Source organism: Crotalus tigris, unplaced genomic scaffold (assembly GCF_016545835.1).
Source record: "Crotalus tigris isolate CLP2741 ecotype Arizona unplaced genomic scaffold, ASM1654583v1 scf7180000018335.1346539, whole genome shotgun sequence".
Lineage (NCBI taxonomy): Eukaryota > Metazoa > Chordata > Lepidosauria > Squamata > Viperidae > Crotalus > Crotalus tigris.
The window spans coordinates 459,192-483,592 of record NW_024096950.1 but is presented as its reverse complement, the minus strand read 5'-3'; the positions used below and the strand labels follow the sequence as shown (position 1 = coordinate 483,592).

At 42.3% G+C, this 24,401-nt stretch overlaps 4 protein-coding genes across 10 annotated transcripts in view; 1 reads left to right on the top strand and 3 right to left on the bottom strand.

Moving 5' to 3' along the window:
- Positions 1 to 1,258, bottom strand: part of PHF20L1 (PHD finger protein 20 like 1) — a 66,259-nt gene extending 65,001 nt beyond the window's left edge. For all 4 annotated transcript variants that reach the window (XM_039350453.1, XM_039350456.1, XM_039350454.1 and 1 more), the window contains exon 1: positions 1,108 to 1,258. The gene's annotated coding sequence lies outside the window, so the exon portion shown is untranslated. The remainder of the gene's footprint in view (positions 1 to 1,107) is intronic.
- Positions 1,259 to 2,248: 990 nt separating this feature from the next.
- Positions 2,249 to 3,160, bottom strand: LOC120311233 (phospholipid scramblase 1-like). Its single transcript, XM_039350472.1, has one exon. The coding sequence runs from the start codon at positions 3,008 to 3,010 to the stop codon at positions 2,249 to 2,251; it is 762 nt and encodes a 253-aa protein (XP_039206406.1). The 5' UTR covers positions 3,011 to 3,160.
- A 6,504-nt stretch (positions 3,161 to 9,664) lies between these two features.
- On the bottom strand, positions 9,665 to 12,564 carry LOC120311223 (phospholipid scramblase 1-like). The gene is made up of 3 exons (XM_039350452.1): positions 12,430 to 12,564; positions 10,655 to 10,731; positions 9,665 to 10,562 (listed from the first exon to the last, which is right to left on the bottom strand). Exon 3 carries the CDS (start codon positions 10,451 to 10,453, stop codon positions 9,713 to 9,715), a length of 741 nt encoding a protein of 246 aa, XP_039206386.1. The 5' UTR covers positions 10,454 to 10,562; positions 10,655 to 10,731; positions 12,430 to 12,564; the 3' UTR covers positions 9,665 to 9,712.
- Positions 12,565 to 12,598: 34 nt separating this feature from the next.
- The window catches only part of DNAAF11 (dynein axonemal assembly factor 11), a 38,939-nt gene continuing 27,136 nt past the window's right edge, over positions 12,599 to 24,401 (top strand). For 2 of the 4 annotated variants that reach the window (XM_039350451.1, XM_039350448.1), the window contains exons 1-6: positions 12,599 to 12,724; positions 15,801 to 15,968; positions 17,870 to 17,947; positions 19,582 to 19,754; positions 21,988 to 22,226; positions 24,095 to 24,280. In XM_039350451.1, coding sequence (XP_039206385.1) covers positions 12,715 to 12,724; positions 15,801 to 15,968; positions 17,870 to 17,947; positions 19,582 to 19,754; positions 21,988 to 22,226; positions 24,095 to 24,280 — 854 coding nt within the window. In that variant the 5' untranslated portion in view covers positions 12,599 to 12,714. Of the gene's footprint in view, positions 13,028 to 15,800; positions 15,969 to 17,869; positions 17,948 to 19,581; positions 19,755 to 21,987; positions 22,227 to 24,094; positions 24,281 to 24,401 lie in introns of all 4 variants that reach the window. The other 2 variants (XM_039350450.1, XM_039350449.1) reach the window with 2 other exon arrangements.

Here is a 24,401-nt window from a genome sequence, read left to right as displayed (position 1 = left end):
CTTGCAAGTCACTTCTATAGGAAGGACTACCTGTAGGTAGTCCTCAATGTACGACCACAATGGAGCCCAATATTAATATTGCTAAGTGAGAAATTTGTTGTGTGAGTTTTGCCCCATTTTGTAACTTTTCTCACCACATTTGTTAAGTGAATCACTGCAGTTCTTAAATCAGTAGCACTGGCTTCCCCATTGACTTTGTTTGTCAGAAGGTCGCAAAAGGGGATCACCTGAACCCCGGGACACTGCAAGCGTCATAAATACGAGTCAGTTGTCAAGCACCCGAATGTAAATCTCATGTCTGTGGAGAGGCTGCAATGCTTGTAAGTGTGAAAAAGGGTCAAAAGTCCATTTTTTTCCAATGCCATTGTAACTTCGGTCACTAAACGAATGGTTGTAACTCGAGGACTACCTGTATAGATGCGAAGGGTGGTGGTGATTTCTTTCAGGGATTATTTTTTTCTAATTTGCTTCTCCGCTAGGTTTTAGAACAAAAACGCTCAAATCCACACATTTAAACCCTCCCATCTAAGGGAGGCCGGATATCCCCAAACCATCAAACGAAGAGTTGGCTTTGGGGGGAATACAAGGCAGCTTTCTCAGCAGTGGGGACGCCTTTCTAACTCCCTGGCCAAGCTATCCACCGGGGATCTCTTCGTGGTCTCCCATCCCAAGACTCACCCTAATACTGAGCTTGTCCCCTTCAGGCGTTGACGGCCCTTTAGATAACCCCCCCCCCCCCCGGGCAAAGCCACCCCAGGTCTCGAGATCCCTCCCACTCCTGACTCCCTGAAGAAATCACTACAATTCGTTTTACCCCGTTCGAGGAGGAAAAAAAGGGGGGGAGGATTCCGTTCTGCTCCGTGGAGGCGCCCCCAACCCTTCTCGGCCCCACTTCCCTCCCCGAGACCTTCCAGGGCGCGCCTAAGGGGCTACCCCGGGGGATTTCGAGACGGGGCAAAGGGGCATCCCCGGCTCGGGCCTCTCTAGAAGCCGGGCAGGCTCGCCGAGGCGGAGGAGGCCGCGGAGGGTCGCTTTCCTCCTCTCAGCCGGGCCTTCCCCGGGACCCACTCAGGAAAGAGGCCTGCCACCGCCACGGCCCGCCCTTACCCGCCGCCGCTCCCCAGCCCTGTCCGGGACGACCGGCCCCCCGCTCGCTCTCCGCGGAGGGTCAGCAGCCGCGAAGCCGCCTTCCACCCGCTTCTTCCTCCTCAGCGAGCCCCATCGCCGTCGACCCCCGCGGCCCCGCCTCTCGCCCCAGCGCCGAGACCTGACGTCACCGGGCTGCGACGCGAGAGCGAGGCTGAGCAGGGCGCCGCCATGCCGATCCCACCCGTCACGTGACGAAAGAGCAACCCCAGCCGCTGCCAGGAAAAGCTGGCTGGCACCATTGACGCATGAGCCCTTCCAAGGGCGGCGGGAGAGGGGAAACAATTGAGCGAATCCAAGCAAGGCTGGGTTGAACGCGCTTGCTCAGATTCTTAGGGACTTGAGGATATTTGAACTTCAACTCCCAGAAGCAGTAAATGCTCCAACACTGGAAGTTTTTAAGAAGAGACTGGACAGCCATTTGTCCGAAATGGTGTAGGGTTTCCTGCCCGAGCAGGGGGTTGGACTAGATGACCTCCAAGGTCCCTTCCAACTTTACTACTATTACTATTACTAATTCCTCAGCCAGCGTGCTGGGGGCTGAGGAATTCTGGGAATGGACGTCCACACAATATAAAGTGGAGGGGGGAACCTTGGTGCTCTCGGAGCTTGGTTGTTTTCTTGCAGACATTTCATTATCCAAACTAGTGTGTAAGTGCGAGGATCACTTTTCTCAGCACCGTATAACTTTGAACAGTCACCAAACAAACGGTCATAAGTTGGGGACTATTTGTATTAAATATACCATTTATCTACAACTAAATCAATATAGGTTGCAATGTGTTGTTCCCTTCAAAAAATATGATGAACAAATGAAAGGAACCTAATTCAACAATTTTTACACAAACCATAAGAGAAAGAAAACTTGTTCTCAAAGTATAAGCTGTTTGAAAGGCCATCTAGAATATAGTCACATCCTGGAATAGAACTGCACGAAAGGTTAATGGGCCAAATATTATCAAAAATCAGCTTTAATATTTGTTACTCAACCAAAAAAAAAAAACCTCTAGTAAGCAAACTTGACTTTCCAGTTTAGCCAAAGAAGACTAGATAAACACAAGGACTTTCTCTAAACTTTTTATAATACAGGGACGGCCAGCTTTTAAAACCAAACAGAATATCGTTCGTTATCGTTTCCTCCTGCTTCAAAGAAAATGAAATCAAGGAGAAAACCAGCCCCAAGCATCACTGCTTTCATTTTAACATCAAGGTCTAACGGGAATGAAATTCCAAGGAAATCCACGTCGGTGAAAAACTCCTGGAGAATACCTCCCCACTGCTTAGAAATCTTTCCCACACTGGTCTTTTCATCTAGTGCGGTCACTTCAAATACCACATTGCCAAAGCAGGCGGATGTGATGAAAGGTCCAATGATTTTCAGGACATCTCGGTGGGCTTCGTTCTGGATTACAAATTTGGGCAGACAGGGATGCCACAGCTGCTGGATGTAGCCAACAGGTAAGCCTGGTGGGGCCTGGATTTCCAGTTCTTGCAAGCAGCACGGGCAACAACAGCCGTCACAACGGAAAGGTCGCACGAGATGGATGACCTGTTGTCCCACGTGGTTAGAGATCACCATGGTAAACGGCCGCAAAGATCCAAGGCAATTCCTCACACAGAAGTTGTTTTCTTCTGTGGCAAAATACACCATTTCTCCAAGCCTGTTTCTCACTTCGTACTTGTTGGCCGTTTCAAAAGAGGTGATCAGTTCCAGAATTTCATATTTCTGGTGGATTAATAACCAATCAAGTTGGGTTAAATATTCCAGCCCAGGAGGACAGATGGCAAACGAAGGTGGCAATGGCATCCACAGGCTATTGGGATTGAGGCCATATGCTGTTATAGCTGTAGGAGGTTGGTTCATTTTTGCAGGTCTGTACAGTTTTGCTCCAGAAATTCTTCCATGCTCACCTGGTAGATTTTTGTAGTTACCAGCTTAGCTTGTTCTTCTGCATTGGAGAAGCGACTGTATCCTGTAAAGGACAATTGGGTCCCATCAGCCTCTGTCTACATCTAAAACTACACAGCCCAGCCCTTTACAAAGGCTAAACAGGATGCTACTTACCTGTTGGGCCTATTGTTTTGTCACAATTTTTGTACCTCAGCTTTCTCCCCTGAACTTTCAAGAAAACCCCGCTGGACTTAAAAAAGCAACATAGGCAGGTAAACTAAAAGTAGGATCCTCTTATATAGCTGTCTTTTCTCCCAGTGGGGAAAATTACCAATGCATCGGATAAGCAGATGGGAAGGTGAGCAACAGCTGGCAATCCTCCTGGATCAGGTCAGAAATTGCTAATGCTGTTTCAGCTTCTTTGAAGTCTCAAAGGGTCCTGCTTAGGTACAGACAACGCCTCATTTTGTGTTGATGGTCTCTTGGTGGACTTCAGAAACCTTTTTGGCAGCCAATTAAGTCCTATTCAGCAGATTGTCAAATTCTCCCACTGGAACAGGCATGTCAAATCCATGACGTCATGCGATGTCATGCACATATTGCGACTTTTTCCCCATTGCTGGCAATGGGGTGGGTGCGGTTTTGTTATGATGCATCCGGCCCATGGGCCAGCAGTTTGACATGCCTACACTAGAATATCAAGAAGGAACACAGCACAATTTCCTCCCCTTCTCGGTGTGGGAAGAAAAATCAGGTCCAATTCCAAGCCGGGAGAAAGATGCTGAAAAATAAAATGGAGGCTGGCTGCTTAGGAAATAAAATCTCTGTTTATTGAGGAGCAGAACCAACAACAGCAAGCGGTTTTGTGACAGCTGACAAAATGGAGTTGAGAGAAGGTGGGTTTTTATACATCCTTTGGGGCTTTGTTATTGGGATGCCTGTTCCTTGTGAAATGTACATTGACCTGTGCTTGATTGTGCCCTTTTAATATTCTAACGCAGTGGTTCTCAACCTGTGGGTCAGGACCCCATTTGGGGTCGAACAACCATTTCACGGGGGTTGCCAAACAAGGCTGTCCGCCATTTTTTTCCCCTTTTCTTTGGCCACGCGCCTGGCACCCGGTGATGTATAAGTGGTTGGGGGTCACCACAACATGGGGAACTGTATTATGGGGCCGCGGCATTAGAAAGGTTGAGAACCACTGTTCTAATGGCTGCTGCCAGATTCTTATGGGGTCATGTAGGGTTCATGGCTGGCTCTACAGGCAACAGGGGAAATGCAAATCCTAGGTGTTTTGTTTGTCTGAGCTAATCTTGTCAATTTAGCCTTCTCTATTGTGTTGCTTATTTAAGGTTTCTTGCTGTCCTTTGTTTATCAATAGTTTGGCCCAGTCTTTCTGAATGGATTAGAAAATCTCCAATCCTAAAGATTAGCCTCTTCAGGTTTTTGCTTGAGACTGTTTTCCTATAGCAGGAAGACGGGCTGCTTTCTGTCTTTAAGAACATGTCTCTCCTCTTCTCCTTCAGAGAAAATATTTTATATTGCCTCTTTTTCATATTATGAATAAAGAATATTTTATTCCAGGGGCAGGGTTTCCTACACCAGTGAAATTCTTTTTAAGAGTTGTATAAATCTTCCTTTATACAAAATAGTTGATCTAAATAAGTTGTGTGAATTTTGAGCCCAAGTCTTCCATCATAGGTTATGTGGGAGGTCAGCCCCCCCCCCCCCGAGAAAGAAATATTAAAAGGGCAGAAAAATATATTTCCTCCAAGGATCTTAAAGAGGCAGGAAAGCATGCCCAGTTTTCTTGATAGCCCCAAGTCTCCCTCCCCCAAGCAGAAATCAGCTCTGTAGAAATGCAGATGTAAATCCAGGGAGCTAGGAGATTAAGAAGACAAAGACCTAAAATCTACATACCCTACCCAAAATCTAAGAGTCATCAGCCCAGCCCCAGGGAAGCAGGATATGACCGTTAGTCATAATAGGATTAACCCATCACCATCAGAATACCAGAAAAGCACACTCAGACTCAGGTCAAAGTTCATGCCACAGGAACAGGAAGCAACTCCAAACAAAAGGCTCCAGAGGGTATAAAAACCCACTCCCTACATGTGCTCAGCCCCTTTTCTCTTCTCTTTCCTGCCAGAGCCATCTTTCTGTCTGGCTCTTCAATAAACTGCAACCTTCTTTCTAAAGCAGTCGCCATGTTGCTTATTCCCGTTTTGGACTGCACCATGATGAAGACTTTTCTTTCAACAGTTACATGGAGATGCAACACAGGCAAGTGGATTGTGAGACACTAGGAATCATAACAACTCTGTGAATTGGCCAATTATGCACTGGCATAATTGTTCCTAAAAGTTAAAAAGATAGGACCAGCCAACTCATCAGTCAGTGGCGTTTGAGACCTATCTAACTTAAACAATAAATCCCAAAGCACTTAGTAAGTCAACCACAGAGAAAAAGTTGTTTTATCCCAACTTTTTTTATTTTTATTCCACCTTTATTGTTTTTTATAAATAGCACAAAGTGGTGAACATACTTAATGCTCTTTCCTGCTCCTATTTTCCCACAACAATGCTGTGAGGTGGGTTGGGCTTAGAAAGATTGATTGGCCCAGTCATCCAACCTGCTTTCATGCTTAGAACTCACTGTCTCCTGATGATTGGCCCAAAGTTCAGCTTTCATGCCTAAAGCAGTACTAGGACTCACATCCACCTTGTGATGGACCCAAAGTCATTTAGCCATCTTTTATGCTTAAAGCAGGAATTCATCATCTCCTAGTTTCCAGGCCAGCACCTTAACCTCTACACCAGAGGTCTTCAAACTTGGCCCTTTTATGTTCTAGGCCCAGTGCTCTTCAACATCTTCATCAATGATTTGGACGAGGGGATAGATGGGGAACTCATCAAATTTGCGGATGACACCAAGCTGGCAGGAATAGCCAACACTCCAGAAGACAGACTTAGGATACAGGAGGACTTGGACAGACTTGAACACTGGGTGCTATCTAACAAAATGAAATTCAATGGTGAAAAAAGTAAGGTTCTACATTTAGGCAAGAAAAACCAAATGTACAGGTATAGTAGGGGGTACCTTGCTCAATAGTAGTAACTGTGAGAGGGATCTCAGAGTCCTAGTGGACAATCACTTAAATATGAGCCAGCCATGTGCTGCAGCTGCCAAAAAAGCCAACACAGTGCTAGGCTGCATTAACAGAGGGATAGAATCAAGATCACGTGAAGTATTAATACCACTTTACAATGCCTTGGTAAGGCCACATTTGGAATACTGCATCCAGTTTTGGTCATCACAATGTAAAAATGTTGAGACTCTGGAAAGAGTACATAGAAGAGCAACAAAGATGATTAGGGGACTGGAGGCTAAAACATATAAGGAACGGTTGCTGGAATTGGGTATGTCTAGTTTAGTGAAGAGAAGGACGAGGGGGACATGATAGCAGGATTCCAATATCTCAGGGGCTGCCACAAAGAAGAGGGAGTCAAGCTATTCTCCAAAGCACCTGAAGGCAGGACAAGAAGCAATGGATTGAAACTAATCAAGGAGAGCAGCAACCTAGAACTAAAGAGAAATTTCCTGACAGTTAGAACAATTAACCAATGAAACAACCTGCCTCCAGAAGCGGTGAATGTTCCAACACTGGAAGTTTTTAAGAAGAGACTGGACAGCCATTTGTCCAAAATAGTGTAGGATTCCTGCCTGAGCAGGGGGTTGGACTCGATGACCTCCGTCCCTTCCAACTTTATTATTATTAATATTATTATTATTAGTAGTATTAGTATTAGTATTATCTCCCAGAATTCCTCAGCCAGCATGCCTGGCTGAGGAATTCTGGGAGTTGAAGTCCACAAGTCATAAAAGGGCCAAGTTCGAAGACCCCCGTCATAGTGAGATCTTTCTGGCTTGTTGGTATAGTTACCAGTTAAGAAATTCAGTGTATGTTCTTACAGGAGTCATTTTGCAGTGCAGTGCAATTCAAGAGTAATATAAGCCATCATTTGTCTGCCATCACTGTGACCATTTTCCTAATGAAATTGTATGGCTAAAAACAAATCCTGCCAGATGCTGTCCTTGTGAAGAATATATTCCCGAGCTAATAATAAACTCAAGTTCATCCAATATGAATAGAGATACGATTTCAAGGTCAGAGCTGAGCCAAGTTAAAAAGAGAGAATAAAATGCAGCAGGGTACCCATTCTTTTGCAAATAAACTCATCAGTTAATTTGGATTTTGAATGGTTGGGATCAAACAGTTGCTGCTGAGCAGGGGATTGGACTAGAAGATCTCCAAGATCCCTTCCAACTCTGCTATTCTATGTTCTGTTAAAAAACCGTAGCTTTCAAACCACAATCATTGGGCTCACAAAAGGTAGCATGCCAAAACCAAAGGAACAAATCATTAGGTTGATTACAAGTTTAATAAATGCAGGTAGTCCTCAACTTACAACCATTTATTTAGTAGCCATTCAAAGTTACAAAAAAATGAATTATGACCATTGTTCACACTTACGACTGTTGCAGCATCCCCAAGGTCACGGAATCCAAATTCCAGTGCTTGGCAATTGGCTCATATTTCTGACGGTTGCAGTGTCCCTGGGAGTTGAAGTCCACGCAGCTTAACGTTGTCAAGGTTGAAAAGCACCGTTCTATCTGGATCTGGTTGAAGAGGCAAAGTGTGGTGATGGCTTTAAGTAGCATGTTCATTGTCCGCAGCAATGTGTAGTGAAAGATAGTGATTAGGTAGAGAACGAAATGCAGGTTACAAAACAATGGTATGCCAAGGATTATTTTTCCAGTTTCAACTGCTAAAACATCTGAATGGAATGAAATTGAGGAACAAATGGAGAAGGAAATATTACTTTTCATAGTGGTGCAGTGGTTAGAATGCAGTAGTGCCGGCTAATTCTGCTGACTGATGACTGCCTGCAGTTCGGCAGTTCGATTCTCACCAGCTCAAGGTTGACTCAGCCTTCCATCCTTCCGATGTCGGTAAAATGAGGACCCAGATTGTTGGGGGGAGGCAATAGGCTGCTCTGTAAACCACTTAGCGAAGGGGGTAAAGCCCTGCGAAGTGGTATAGTAGTCTAAAATGCTGTTGCTATTGCTATTGAATCTCATTTTTCACCGTCATAATAGAAACCCTAAAACCAGATGCGTTCACATCGGCCATCAGGATGACAAATAAGCAAAACCGCATTATGACATCACAGCAAATGTGCTGCCCTTTCATATTTCCGTTGCGCCATGTGGAAGAATGTAAGGAGTAAAGTTTTGTTCAATACTACGAGATACGTCTGCCTCCTCCTTTCCACCAGGTGGACGTGAGTAGGTTATGTAATAGTAGTAAAGTTGAAAGGGACCTTGGAGGCCATCTAGTCCAACCCCCTGCTCAGGCAGGAAACCCTACATCATTTCGGACAAATGGCTGTCCAGTCTCTTCTTAAAAACTTCCAGTGTTGGAGCATTTACTGCTTCTGGAGGCAGGCTGTTCCACTGATTAATTGTTCTCACTGTCAGGAAGTTTCTCCTTAGTTCTAGGTTGCTTCTCTCCTTGATTAGTTTCCACCCGTTGCTTCTTGTCCTGCCTTCAGCCGCTTTGGAAAATAGCTTGACTCCCTCTTCTTTGTGGCAGCCCCTGAGATATTGGAATACTGCTATCATGTCCCCCCTCGTCCTTCTCTTCGTTAAACTAGACATACCCAATTCTAGCAACCGCTCCTTATATGTTTTAACCTCCAGTCATGCCAAGGTACAAAGTATAGCACTGTCCACTATTGCCTAATTATGTTATAATTCTCTCTATAAGCTGTCCTTATCTTATGACCACTATTGGGAGCAGAACTTCCATGCACTCATTAATTGTTGTGCATTTGATTTTACGAGCTTCTTTATTGCAGCTGTTAAATGGACCACCGTGTTTTTAAAGCAAATTTGGCTTCTCCATGACTTTTTGGAAACCAGCTGGGAAGGTTGCAAATGATGATCAGACGACTCTGGGACATTGCAGCTGTTGTCAAGTGTCTGAATTCGGAACATATGACCCCAGGGACGTTGCAATGGGCATAGGTGTGAGAACTGGTTGTAAGTCTCTTTTTTCAGTACTGTATAACCCTGAACAGTCACTAAACAAACAATTATAAGTTGGGGACTATTTGTCTGTATTTAATATACCAAAGATTTATCTATAACTCCAGTCAACATAGATTGCAGTGTGTTCTTCCTTCTACATCACTTTCTTAAGATGGAGTATTTCAGTCCTACAGCTGCACCAGATATAATATAACCATAACAATTGGAATACGTTCTTATTGTTATTTCTATGCACTCTTCCATAAGATCTCAAAAAAAGTACGATGAACAAATGAAAGAAATCTTAAAAAGAAACCTCCAAAGTTTCTTAACCAAATTGTAAGAGAAAGGAAATTTATTTCCTTTCCTTTGGAAAGGGTGACTAAAATACAGTCACGTCCTGAAAGAGTTCTTTTCCTACAAGTGCGTGAAAGGTTTACAGACCAAATATTATCAAAAGTAAGTTTTAATATTGGTTATCCCAAAGTAATCTCTAGTAAGCAAACCTGACCCTCCGTTTTAGCCAAGGAAAAAGGTAAACACAAGGTCTTTCTCTAAAGGTTTTATAATACAGGGACGCTTCTAACACCAAACAGTACACCGTCCAGCATTTTCAAAGAAAATGAAGTCAAGGATGAAACCAGCCCCAAGCAACACTGCTTTCATTTTAACATCAAGGTCTATTGGGAACGAAATTCCAAGGAAATCCACGTCGGTGAAAAACTCCTGGAGAACACCTCCCCACTGCTTAGAAATCTTTCCCACGCTGGTCTTTTCATCTAGTGCCGTCACTTCAAATACCACATTGCCAAAGCAGGCAGATGTGATGAAAGGTCCAATGATTTTCAGGACATCTCGGTGGGCTTCGTTCTGGATTACAAATTTGGGCAGAAAGGGGTGCCACAGCTGCTGGAGGTAGCCAACGGGTAAGCCTGGTGGAGCCTGGATTTCCAGTTCTTGCAAGCAGCACGGGCAACAGCAGCCGTCGCAACGGAAAGGCCGCACGAGGTGGATGACCTGTTGTCCCACGTGGTTAGAGATCACCATGGTAAACGGCCGCAAAGTCCCCAAGCAATTCCTCACACAGAAGTTGTTTTCTTCTCTGGCAAAATACACCATTTCTCCAAGCCTGTTTCTCACTTCGTACTTGTTGGCCGTTTCAAAAGAGGTGATCAGTTCCAGAATTTCATATTTCTGGTGGATTAATAACCAATCAAGTTGGGTTAAATATTCCAGCCCAGGAGGACAGAGGCCAAACGAAGGTGGCAATGGCATCCATATGTCATTGCGGTTGATGCCATATGCTGTAGGAGCTTGATTCATTTTTGCAGGTGTGTACAGTTTTGCTCCAGAAATTGTTCCATGCTCACCTGGTAGATCTTTGTAGTCACCGGCTTAGCTTGTTTTTCTGCATTGGAGAAGCGACTGTATCCTGTAAAGGACAATTGCGTCCCATCAGCCTCTATCTACAGCTGAAACTACACAGCCCAGCCCTTTACAAAGGCTAAACAGGATGCTACTTACCTGTTGGGCCTATTGTTTTGTCACAATTTTGGTACCTCAGCTTTCTCCCCTGAACTTTCAAGAAAACCCAGCTGGACCTAAAAGAGCAACACAGAAAGGTAGACTGAAAGTAGGATCCTCCTATATGGCTGTCTTGACTTCCAGTAGAAAAAAATTACCAATAGCAGATAGGAAGGTGAGCAACAGCAGGCAATCCTCCTGGATCAGGTCAGAAATTGCTAGTACGATTTCAGCTTCTTTGAAGTCTCAAAGGGTCCTACTTAGGTACAGACAACGCCTCACTTTGTGTTGATGGTCTCTTGGTGGACTTCAGAAACCCTTTTGGCCACCCACTAAGTCCTACTCAGCAGACTGTCAAAGTCTCCCACTAGAACAGTGGTTCTCAACCTGTGGGTCGGGACCCCATTTGGGGTCGAACGACCATTTCACGGGGGTCACCAAACAACGCAGTCTGCCATTTCCCCCCCTTTTCCTTAGCTGTGCTACTCCCTTTTATTCTATTGGCTTTTGAAAGCCAATAGAATAGACTCTCTTGAATAGAGTCTAATTCTATTGGCTTTCAAAAGCCAATAGGAATTGTCCAGGCTGTCTCTGCCCTGCTGAGCCCGCCAAAAGTCCCATTCTGCAAACGGTGCTGCACCAGTTGAGTAGTCCTCGACTTACGACCGGTTGAGTAGTCCTCGACTTACGACCGGTTGGGGGTCGCGGCATTAAAAAGGTTGAGAACCACTGCACTAGAATATCAAGAAGGAACACAGCACAATTTCCTCCCCTTGTTGGTGAGATTCTTTTTAAGAGTTGTATAAATCTTCCTTTATATTTAGTAGTTGATTGAAATAACCTCTGCAGATTCTGAGCCCCAACCTTCCATCATAGGTTACACGGAGAAGGAACATTGAAAAGTAGACTGTGAGACACTTTGAACCAGAACAACTCTGTGAATTGGCCAGTTATGCACTGGCGTAACTGTTTTAAAAAAAATTAAAAAGATAGGAGCAGCCAATTCACCAGTCAGTGGCATCTGAGACATATCTAACTTAAAGAGTGACTCCCAAAGAACTTAGTAAGTCAGCCACAGAGACAAAATTGCTTTATCCCAGCTTTTTAATTTTTATTTCACCTTTATGATTTTGATAAATAATTTTATAAAATATTATAAATATTTTTATAAATAGCCAGGCATGCCTGGCTGAGGAATTCTGGGAGTTGAAGTCCAAAACTCATAAAAGGGCCAGGTTTGAAGACCCCCGCCCTAGATAATTGCTGAATGCAAAGGGCCGCTTCTAATCCGTCCCTATCTCTATAGAAAACACTAGCCGCCCAGATGCTTAAACAATTCCGGTATCTACGCGACTTCCCTATATGTTATTTTCCACGCACATCCAAAAAGAAGTCGGAGGAGGGAGAAGAATTCTTCACCTTAAGATTATCTGCAAAGGGTTTGGCTTTTCCAAACGGCTGCTGCCCAAACATATTTAATTTATTTATTTATTTATTTTATTTTATTTATTTATTTTATTATTATTTTATTTTATTTTATTATTTTATTATTTTATTTTATATTATATTATATATTTTATTTTATTATTATTATTATTTTATTATTTTATTTTATATTTTATTTTATTATTTTTTATTTTATTTTATTTTATTTTATTATTTTATTTTATTATTATTTTATTTTATTATTTTATTTTATTTTATTTTATTTTGTTTTATTTTATATTTTATTTTATTTTATTTTATTTTATTTTATTTTATTTTGACTGCATTACCCATTCTCCAGGTGCCGGGGGGAATAATGGAAGTTGGAGTCCTTCCCAGCTAGAGAACACCGCGTCGTGACAGCCACTCAGAGAAAACGGCGCTCGCTGCAGCAACGGAACTGGGGTTAGATTGGGTCCTTTGTCTCATCTCTCGGGCCGCTTTCTCCGCCCGAGGTGGGCGGGACTAGCGGCGTACGCGGCCACGCCTGGTCTGGTTGCCGTGGCGACCGCAAAGCGGCGTCCTCTCCAAGCGGCCTGCAGTAGCGGCCGAGGGAGGCGAGGACGGCGGGGAGCATGGTGCGGCGTGAGTAGCCGCTCCTCGGTCGCGGTGGCGTGGGGGAAGCTCCGCGTGTGGAACGCGGGGCTTCCGGAGTTCCCCCAAGGCGCCTCTTGCAAGCCGGCCTCGTCCAGAAAGGGCGGACGACAACTCCCATCGGCCACGCTGTGATGGGCTTTGTTGTCCGCCGCGCCCCCGTCCCAGGAAAGAAAGACAAAGCAGCTGTCTTTCGAACGAGGCTCCCTCACTCCTGGCACCTGCAGGGTGTAGTGGTTGGATCACAACTCCCATCAGCCCCATCCCCTAAATAGTAAATAGAAATGTGTGTATGTATGTATGTGTGTATTTATCTATATTTGTATATAGATATAATTTTACCAATTTATTTGATATAAATATGTAATTTATTATATAAATATGAATATATAAATAACTTTTATTTATATAATATGTAATTTTTGTGAAATATAAATGTGCACGCATTGATACATATGTATGCACTGCATAATATATAGTATCTTTTATATTTATATAAATGTATAAAAGTACAATAAAAATAAAATATTCAAAATAATTCACTTAAATATTAACTAAACACTTTATATTAAATGTAATATAAATTAAATTTATAAGTTGAATATCAAATAGGAATTTAATATAAATCAAGTTGCAAAGTTTAATTAGGTAAAAAAAATAAAAACAAAACATACAAAATAACTCACTTAAATATGAACTGTATTAAATGCAGCATAAAGTAAATGTAGGTTAAGTATCAGATATTATGAATTTAATGATATAAATCAAATTAGAAAGTTTGACTGGATAAATAATGTTATGCATATTTTTAAATCTCTCTCTCCATTCAATTCCCCTCCCTGTTTCCTCTCCTTGCCAGTCTACATCAGTGGTTCTCAACCTGTGGGTTGGGACCCATTTGGGGTCGAATGACCATTTCACGGGGGTCGCCAAACAACGCAGTCCGCCATTTTTTCCCCCTTTTCCTTAGCTGTGCTGCTCCCTTTTATTCTATTGGCTTTTGAAAGCCAATAGAATAGACTCTCTTGAATAGAGTCTAATTCTATTGGCTTTCAAAAGCCAAGAGGAATTGTCCAGGCTGTCTCTGCCCTGCTGAGCCCGCCAAAAGACCCATTCTGCAAACGGTGCTGCAGCAGTTGAGTAGTCCTCGACTTACGACCGGTTGGGGGTCACGGCATTAAAAAGGTTGAGAACCACTGGTCTACATGGTTTCCCCCTGAACAACCACAGCCTTGCAAGGTGGGCTGGATAGGGTGAGAGGAGCCAACCACCAAGGATTGGTCTATATCCCTGTGGGGTGAATCTCCTCTCCAGGGTTCTTGCCTGTAAACTCTTTTATCTTTTTAATACCATCATCAAGAAGGATTTATTCCACATACTATCTGATAATAGTATATGTTTCACATGAATAATTATATTGAAAATTCAGGTTTTCTAAAATTTGTTGTTGTTGTTAGTTGCGAAGTCGTGTCCAACCTATTGCGACCCCATGGACAATGTTCCTCCAGGCCAGTGGTTCTCAACCTTTTTAATGCCGCGACCCCCAACTGGTCGTAAGTCGAGGACTACTCAACCGTTCGTAAGTTGAGGACTACTCAACTGGTGCAGCACCGTTTGCAGAATGGGACTTTTGGCGGGCTCAGCAGGGCAGAGACAGCCTGGACAATTCCTATTGGCTTTTGAAAGCCAATAGAATTAGACTCTATTCAAGAGAGTCTATTCTATTGGCTTTCAAAAGCCAATAGAATAAAAGGGAGTAGCACAGCTAAGGAAAAGGGGGAAAAAATGGCGGACTGCGTTGTTTGGCGACCCCCGTGAAATGGTCGTTGACCCCAAATGGGGTCCCGACCCACAGGTTGAGAATTACTGCTCCAGGCCTTCCTGTCCTCTACCATCTTCTGGAGTCCATTTAAGCTCACACCTACTGCTTCAGTGACTCCAGCCAGCCACCTCATTCTCTGTCGTCCCCTTCTTCTATTGCCCTCAATCTTTCCCAGCATTAGGCTTTTCTCCAGTGAGTCTTGTCATCTCTTGTTTGACCACGTCTAGCTTGCTTTGATTCATGGATCTTACATCCCAGGTTCCTTTGGAGAAAAGATCTTTACAGCATCGGACTTTCCTTTCACCACCAGATGCATCCACAGCTGAGCGTCCTTTCGGCTTTGGCCCAGTCGCTTCATTCTTTCTGGCGCTACTAATACTAGCCCTCTGCTCTTCCAAGGCAGTAATCCATGAAGGAGTTTTCTAAAATATGTCTGATTTCAGGGAGTGATAATCTTTCAAAGAAACATGGATAACAGAGGAATCTGGGTGAAATTTCACATTCTGAGTCACTTAAAATTCCTTATGGGTTTAGTGGGATGGATGAACATTATATATTTTGGGTGGGGGAGATTTTCCCTCTAAACCAGGGGTCCCCAATCCCCAGGCCACAGACTGGTACCATGGCCCATTAGGACCTGGGCCGCACAGCTGGAGGTGAGCAGTGGGTAAACGAATAAAACTGAAACCATCTCCCTCCCCCACCCATGTAAAAATTGTCTTCCAGGAAATTAGTCCCTGGTGCCGAAAGGGTTGGGGGACTGCTGCTCTACATGCCTTCTGCCATTTTCTTTTATCGATGAATAGAAGGCTGAACTTTTCTCTGAATAAAAAGTATTCATTGTAAAATAATGAAGTATTGAAAGTTCATTAGTGCCTTTTTAAAATGTGAGTGAGATTATTCCTCTGGGTCATTTATTCTTCATTTGCCAAGGAAAATCTTTGCTCTGATAAGATCCATTTCTCAACAGCATGCATTTGATGGAACACAATAGGCAACACCAATCAAAACACACAGTTAATTTGTCTGAGCCATATGTTACAAGACATTTGCCATTCTTATAGTTCTGGGTTTTTTTAAATTCCATTTGCTTTCATGAAGCTCCTGTATATATCTGAATGAATGAATGAATGAATGAATGAATGAATGAATGAATGAATTTTTAGTCTATTTCCAAAGAACGATTTGCACCTTTTCTGTTCTATAGAAAAAAATTGATTCTCTTTTTTATGATATGTATTTCAGTCACAGAAGAATTGATTAGACAACGGGCAGAACATAACAACTGTGAACTATTCTCTTTGGAAGAAGTTTCCCTGCATCAACAGAACATAGAGAAAATTGAACATCTGGACAAATGGTGCCGAAATTTAAAAATTCTCTATCTCCAAAACAACTTGATCTCCAAAATTGGTCGGTATATTTGTCTGCGAAGGGAATTGCTGTAGTGATTTGGCAATGAAAAGGATGACTTCCTTAAGAATAACTTAAGGGGGGGAAATATTTTAAAAATGGAGAAAGTAGTCCAAGCCTTTACTGCTAATGCCTCCATCATACAGACATAGAATATAGAATCATAGAGTTGGAAGGGACCCCAGTGGTCTTCTAGTCCAACCCTCTGCTCAAGGCTGGAGATCTTATACCAGGGGTAGGCAACCCAAACACTCAAAGAGCCACTTGGACCCATTTCCCACCGAAAACAAAACACTGGGAGCCGCAAAACCCTTTTGATATCTAAAATGAAGATAACACTGCATATATCCTTTCTATCTATCTATCTATCTATCTATCTATATCTTATAAAGGTAAAAAAAGAATATATGCAGTGTTATCTTCATTTTAGATGTCAAAAGGGTCTCTCTCTACTTCCCTCCCTCCCTCTCTCTTTCCTCTCTCTCTCTTTCCTCTCTCCCTCCCTCCCTCTCTCTCTCTTTTTCTCTTTCCCTTTCTCTCTTTCTCTCTTTCTTCTCCCTCTCTTTCTTCACCCTCTCTCTCTTTCCTCTCCCTCTCCCTCTCTCTTTCTCTCTCCTCCCCCCTTTTCCTCTCTCCGATCTTCTGCTCACCTGGCAAGCTGGCTTCAAGCTGTTCTCCAACAAGCTGACACACATTGTTATTGGGCTACTTCAGAGGTAGGCAACCTTGGTTCTTTTATGACTCATGGACTTCAACTCCCAGAATTCCTGAGTCAGCATAGCTGGGCTAGCTAGCTCTCTCCTGCCCTTCCTGCTTCCTGCAGAGAGGAAGCAAAGGGAGGAGCCCTGCCCCAAAATGTCTCTGTCTATCTCTGCAAATGGCAGAGGAGGCTGGGAGCCTCAGGTTGCCGACCTGTGCCTTAGACCACGACAGGCAAGCAGCCTAAGTTCCCAGAGTCCTGAATGACCCTTAAAAACCTTTGGTTCATCAGTTGACTGACTGATTGATTATGTGTCCTTAGGCTGGTGTGGGTTTAGCGTTCACATAGATAACGTTCTCCAGGGTGATCTGTCTTCAATCCATCTCCCCAACTCTTCTAGGACCATACAGGTGGTCCTCAACTTACAATGACAGTTGAGCCCAAATTTTCTGTTGCTAAGTGAGTTTTGCCCCATTTTACGACTTTTCTTTCCACAGTTGTTAAGTGAATCACTGCGGTTGTTAAATTAGTAACACGGTTGTTAAGTGAATCTGGCTTCCCTATTGACTTTGCTTGTCAGAAGGTTGCAAAAGGAGATCACACGATCCTGGGACACTACAAGCATCATAGGAATCAGTTGCCGAGTATCTGAATTTTGATCAAGAGACCATTCAGTGGTCATAAACGTGAAAGCTGGTCACTTTTTTCAGTGCCATTGTAACTTCAAATGGGGACTGTATGAAGGGCTGTAATTTGGGCACTACGTGTATCTATCGTTGCTGTAACTGAGTCCGTCCACCATGCCGCTAGTTGTTCTTTTGTCTTGCCTTCAATGCTGTTACAGTCTCGGTGTTTTAATTCAAATTAATCCAGTCACCAATCCTTTAGATTTTTTTCAAAAGCAAGAACTGGGTCGTTTAACTTAATCCTTCAAATCCCTTCCGTAGGGTAAGATGTCATTTGAATAAGACGATCCTTAATTCACGCCATGCTTTTCTTTTTCTAACATAAACATTTTGTGTATTTAATTCACCATTAATTCAACATTTTGCTCAAGTAATCTTTCTGGTATTTTAAGACGTCTTTTTTCCTGTTTTCAATTTCTGTTCGGATGCTTTTTTTAAAAAGGATTAACTGCTGGACCATTGGGAATGCTAAGTCTATCCTTACAAAACTGACACGTGCAATCATTGCATTTCAGAAAACGTGAGCCGACTGAAAAAGCTTGAGTATTTAAATCTGGCTTTAAACAACATTGAAAAATTTGAAAATTTGGAAGGTAAGATATTTACCCTTCAAAGAATGTTTCTTTGGGCAATGCTTTTTAATACAGGTGCATCTGTTTCTGCACAAAGTCAGCACATCTCAGTTGTGGTGTCTTTATTTTTCTATCTGTCACATCCACGTACACTGGTGCCTTCTTACTCAACTGCTTTGAAGCTCATTGAATTTGGTACTCAATGCATTTTGACGCAAACATTTTATCCTAGTACTTGTTTGCTTGGTACTCGACACACAGTCTAGAATTGTCGGTGTCAGTTGCCTTGTGACTTGCTACATTATTCCTTATGGGAAAAAATGGTTTGGTATTCATTGCCAGAACCAATTAACGAGTACCAAGGTAACCCTGTATACAGTTTTATGATGATTTTGAGAGTGAACCCAAACTTTTAAGAGACCACTTGCAGTCCCAGAGCAGTAATAATAGTAATAATATCCCAGGTCCTTGGGAAGGACTCGATAGCTGGGTAAAAATGCCAAATCCAGTTTAAATATCTGGCTGACTGAGTAAACAATAATACTATATTTAATTTATATGTTGTGTGACTCCCAGTGATTCTGTGCACATCTGGTTAACCAGCATACTCTGAATGTGTATGTCCTGCATAATAATAATAATAAAGTTGGAAGGGACCTTGGAGGTCATCAAGTCCAACCCTCTGCTCAGGCAGAAAACCCTATACCATTTCGGACAAATGGCTGTCCAGTCTCTTCTTAAAAACTTCCAGTGTTGGAGCATTCACCGCTTCTGGAGGCAGGTTGTTCCACTGGTTAATTGTTCTAACTGTCAGGAAGTTTCTCCTTAGTTCTAGGTTGCTTCTCTCCTTGATTGGTTTCCATCTGTTGCTTCTTGTCCTGCCTTCAGGTGCTTTGGAGAATAGCTTGACTCTTCTTTGTGGCAGCCCCTGAAATATTGGAACACTGCTATCATGTCCCCCCTCGTCCTTCTCTTCATTTAATTAGATATACCCAATTCCAGCAACTGTTCCTTATATGTTTTAGCCTCCAGTCCCCTAATCATCTTTGTTACTCTTCTCTGTACTCTTTCTAGAGTCTCAACATCTTTTTTAAATCGTGGTGACCAAAACTGGATGCAGTATTCCAAGTGTGTTTAAAATCAGAAACAAATATTTTTGATTTCATAGGCATAAAAAAAAACAGGATGGGAAGAAGCTGTTGTTTCTGATCACATATTGTTAATTTATAAAATGCACTGACTACCCAAATCCCAAAGGATTCTAGGCAGGTTACGGAGCATAAAGGAGGATTATAAAGTAATATATAAAATTACATAATAAAATATAATATGCTGCAGTGCAATAATAATACAAATACTATTGATGGTTATTGTCTTGAAATCTGAAAATTGTAAATCAACTTTCCGTTTTTGCACTTATAAATGTTTAGACATTTACATCTCCTGCTTTATGAGAAAATGTTTTATGACTTGGGAAACACATTTTAATCATTTTTAAATTAATGCTGCTCATCCTTTTAGCATCTGATATTTACTTTCATGAAAAGGATGAATGAGGAAGAGGGTCAGTATGATGACTCTGAGATAGATGTGTTTGTTAATGAAATGTGGAGTTGATCATTCTATTTTAAAAGTCCTTTTTAATTTTCAAACAGGTTGTGAAGATCTGCAGAAGCTGGACCTGACGGCCAATTTCATTGGAGAATTGTCCAGTGTCAAAATACTGAAAAATAATATACATCTTGAAGAGCTCTACCTTGTAGGAAATCCATGCACTGATTTTGAAGGCTATAGGCAGTTTGTGGTTGCTACCCTACATCAACTCAGAGTTTGTCTTATTATATTTAGTGGGTTATATTAAAATAAAATTTAATTTAAATAAATAAATTTAAATAATAATAGCCCCCCTTTCTGTCAAAGGGAGAAATTTAACATTCTTATGCAAACGTATAGATAAGTATTTTATAAAAAGTAGTAAAATCAGTTAGGTAACATCAAATAAGAAAAAAAACGTACTATGCTGTGGTCCTTTATTAAGGAATTTATTACATTTTACTTAAAAGGATTTATTGCTGTTGTGATAAGTATAGGCTTGTATAGTCTGGGGAATTCTAGGAGTTGAAGTCCACAAGACTCTAGAAAGAGTACAGAGAAGAGCAACAAAGATGATGAGGGAACTGGAGGCTAAAACATAATAAGGAACGGTTACTGGAATTGGGTATGTCCAGTTTAATGAAGAGAAGGATGAGGGGGGATATGATAGCAGCGTTCCAGTATCTCAGGGGCTGCCACAAAGAAAAGGGAGTCAAGCTATTCTCCAAAGCGCCTGAGGGCAGGACAAGAAGCAGCGGATGGAAACTGATCAAGGAGAGAAGCAACTTAGAACTAAGGAGAAACTTCCTGACAGTGAGAACAATTAACCAATGGAACAACCTGCCTCCAGAAGCTGTAAATGCTCGAACACTGGAAGTTTTTAAGAAGAGACTAGACAGCTATTTGTCTGAAATGGTATAGGGTTTCCTGCCTGAGCAGGGGGTTGGATTAGATGACCTCCAAGGTCCCTTCCAACCTTATTATTATTAAGTCTTAAAAGTTGCCATGGTAGAGCGAGGCAGGAGAAAAATCTTGTCATGCCTACCAACCATTGCTCCTCTCCTGCAGATCTTACCAGCCACAAACATTCCTAATGAGAGAGGCAGCTGGTATATGCAGAAGCTCATGCAGGTTGGGCAACTTTTGAATTAAAGGATTAAGCGTCAATAGGATTATACAGGTAGTCCTCGACTTATGAGCACAAGTGAGCCGCAATTTCCTGTTGCTAAGCATACTTGATTTTACATGTGATAACAGCAGCAAGAATTATATTTGCACAATACTGGAAGAGCGAAGAAACACCACCAGAAGAAGAAATAATTAAAAAAAAAAATACCGGACTATGCGGAAAAGGACAGACTTACTTTAAGGTTGAAAGAAAAAGAAGACATAGAACATTTTCAAACATGGGACCTATTTTATCAATGGTTAGAGAAAAGATTTAGAGATTAGGAATTTAATTTTTATTGGTAAATATGATACTCAGACAACCCGTTTTGTTGAATGATTACTATTGAATTCTGTTAAAATAAAACAAAACTTTATAAAAAAAATATTCTGTTGCTAAGCGAGACCTTTGTTAAGTGAGTTTGGCTCCATTTTACGACCTTCCCTGCCACAATTGTTAACTGAATTGGTGCAGTTGTAAAATTAGTAACATGATCATTAAGTGAATCTGGCTTCCCCATTGACTTTGCTTGTCAGAAGATCGCAAAAGGGGATCATATGACCCCGGGACATGGCAACGGTCATAAGTATGAGCCAGTTGCCAAGTGGTTGAATTTTGATCACGTGACCACAGAGGTGCTGCAACGGTTGTAAGTGTGAAAAATGGTCATACGTCACTTTTTTCAGCACTGCTGTAACTTAGAGCGATCACTAAACAAAAGGTTGTAAGTCAAAGACTATCTGTACTCGGTTACGTCATGCAAGTAGGCAGGAACAATATTTCCACACTGTTTTAGGAATTTTGTCTTTTTCTGGGAATGGGAACTCATGCCTCAAGATTTGATGATTCACTCTTAAATTTTGGTAGGCCCTACCTAATGAATTCCACTAAAAAGAGGTTTGGGTGTCTCCTGAGAATAATATGTCTCAGGTTTTATTTTTCCTACACCTTTTTAAGAATGTGTAACTAAGGAAAGAATCATGGGGGGGGGGGTACATTTGCTTGACAATTTATTCCTAAAATTGTGTGAAAATACCGTTCACGCTTCCATGCAAAGCATCAGTGAACATTGTCCTGGCTCTTTTTATCACATAATATTTCTTTTAGAAAAAGCTCTCCATCCTTGCAGCGCATGTGATTTTTATGATAATTTGAGCTAGAGGAAATTGGAGTTTAATCAATTTATTCATTCAAATGTAATAAAAAGAACAATCTCATAAAAAACAAAGAGGGATAGATTTCTTGTGCAGTATATTGAAATATCACTTTCTCTTTCTCTCTCTCTCTCCCCCCTTTCAAGTTTTTGGATTGCAAAGAGATAACACGGTCAGAAAGGATTCAGGCTGTACAGAACTACCCTGCGCTAGAAAGAAAAATCCAGGAACAGGAACAAAACTATCTCCTGAAAAGAGAAGAAGAAAAAAAAGAGGCAGAAAGATGGATGCTAGAAAAACAGAAGGAAAGGAAGGAGAAGAAGAAGAAGAAAGGACAGTATCCGGGGTTTGATAAACAATCATGCGCAGATATCAAGACGCCCACGTAGGTGCCTCTGTAGCTCATCTGGGGCCGAAAAAAAACTGAGTAGGAATATATTTATCTTATTTATTCAATCTTCAGTTATTTAATTTGTATGGCCGCTCAGGTCACCAAGCGATTCTGACCGGTGAACAAAGGTAAAAATAAATAGCAAAATTAAAATACCTAGCAGCGGAGAATAAATCACCTATCACGAACATTAAATTAAGTATGAAATTAAATTTTCGATACAGGTCGTCTGTGAGCCCAATATTTCTGTTGCTAAGTGAGACAATTAAGTGAGGTTTGCCCCACTTTACGGCTTTTCTTGCCACACTTGTTAAGTGAATCACTACAGTGGTTGAGTTAGTTACAGAGTTGCGAAATGAATCTGGCTTCCCCATTGAGTTTGTTTGTCAGAAGGTTGTAAAAAATGATCACATGACACACACCCTGGGACACTGCAATCTGTCATAAATACGAACCACTTGCCAAGCATCCAAGTTTGGATCACATGAACCTGGGGATCATAAGTGTGAAAAACGGTCATAAGTCACTTTTTTCAAGGAGGTTGTAACTTTGAACGATCACTAAATGAACTGTTGTAAGTTGAGGACTACCTGTATTATAATAAGCTCTTGCTTGTATATGGCCTTACGTGTTTGCACTTGGGAGATAATTTGGAATTTTGGAAGCCGGCTGCAAGCCCTCTCTCAGGATAGCTGATATGGAGATGTCTGAGCTATCAGAAAAATGGCTCAGGTTGGATGAAAGAAAATGTTCTCTTCTGTCATGACTAGAACTCAGCCACCACCATCACTGTAGCTCATGGCTAGAGTGTCACGGCTAGAACCTAGCCACCACCATCACTGTAGCTCATGGCTAGAGTGTCACGGCTAGAACTTAGCCACCACCATCACTGTAGCTCATGGCTAGAGTGTCACGGCTAGAACTTAGCCACCACCATCACTGTAGCTCATGGCTAGAGTGTCACGGCCAGAACTTAGCCACCACCACCATCACTGTAGCTCATGGCTAGAGTGTCACGGCTAGAACTTAGCCACCACCATCACTGTAGCTCATGGCTAGAGTGTCACGGCTAGAACTTAGCCACCACCATCACTGTAGCTCATGGCTAGAGTGTCACGGCTAGAACTTAGCCACCACCATCACTGTAGCTCATGGCTACAGTGTCACGGCTAGAACCTAGCCACCACCATCACTGTAGCTCATGGCTAGAGTGTCACGGCTAGAACTTAGCCACCACCATCACTGTAGCTCATGGCTAGAGTGTCACGGCTAGAACTTAGCCACCACCATCACTGTAGCTCATGGCTAGAGTGTCACGGCCAGAACTTAGCCACCACCATCACTGTAGCTCATGGCTAGAGTGTCACGGCTAGAACTTAGCCACCACCATCACTGTAGCTCATGGCTGGAGTGTCACGGCTAGAACCTAGCCACCACCATCACTGTAGCTCATGGCTAGAGTGTCACGGCTAGAACCTAGCTACCACCATCACTGCAGCTCATGGCTACAGTGTCACAGCTAGAACCTAGCCACCACCATCACTGTAGCTCAACTTTGCCTTCCTGCTGCACAGTTTCTGGGCAAGGAGGCCCATTTCCAAACAAAGCACCCAGATGCTTTGTTTTTGTTTTATTAGAACATTATTTGTGGAGTCCAGAGTCATTCTTGCAAACAGAAGTCATGCTGGAAATTGATGCTTTGCTTTGCAACAGACTTAATTCCTCATTCGTTCAAACGGAGCCGGTAGGGTAGGGTCAGAAGGCCGGGCTGCTCTCCAACTGGTCTAGATATGTGGCTGGAGAGCAGGATTGAAGTGGATCAATAAGTGTCGCAAGATTTTCTTTTGCACATTACATTCCAGCTACTACTCTGTAGAAGGAGCAGAGAACCACCGAAATTCTGAAGAAGGAGATGAATTTCGTAAATTAATACTTGAGGACGACGATGAAGACCGTGACTTTTGGGATGAACCTGTGCCTCATACCCCAGAGGCTAGGCTAGAAATTCACCAGTATCTTGAAGAGAAAAGGAAAGAAAGAGAAAATAAGTATGCATAATTTTTATATATGACATAGACAGACAGACAGATCTAATCCAATGTCTTATTTTAATGTTTATTTCATGAGAGGCAGGGTGATTGTGAAGTGCTGCAAAGCCACATTGCCCAA

What these genes read in the sequence shown, in the direction of transcription:
- LOC120311233 (XM_039350472.1), bottom strand. Translation starts at nt 3,010, where the DNA reads ATGAACCAACCTCCTACAGCTATAACAGCATATGGCCTCAATCCCAAT.
- LOC120311223 (XM_039350452.1), bottom strand. Translation starts at nt 10,453, where the DNA reads ATGAATCAAGCTCCTACAGCATATGGCATCAACCGCAATGACATATGG.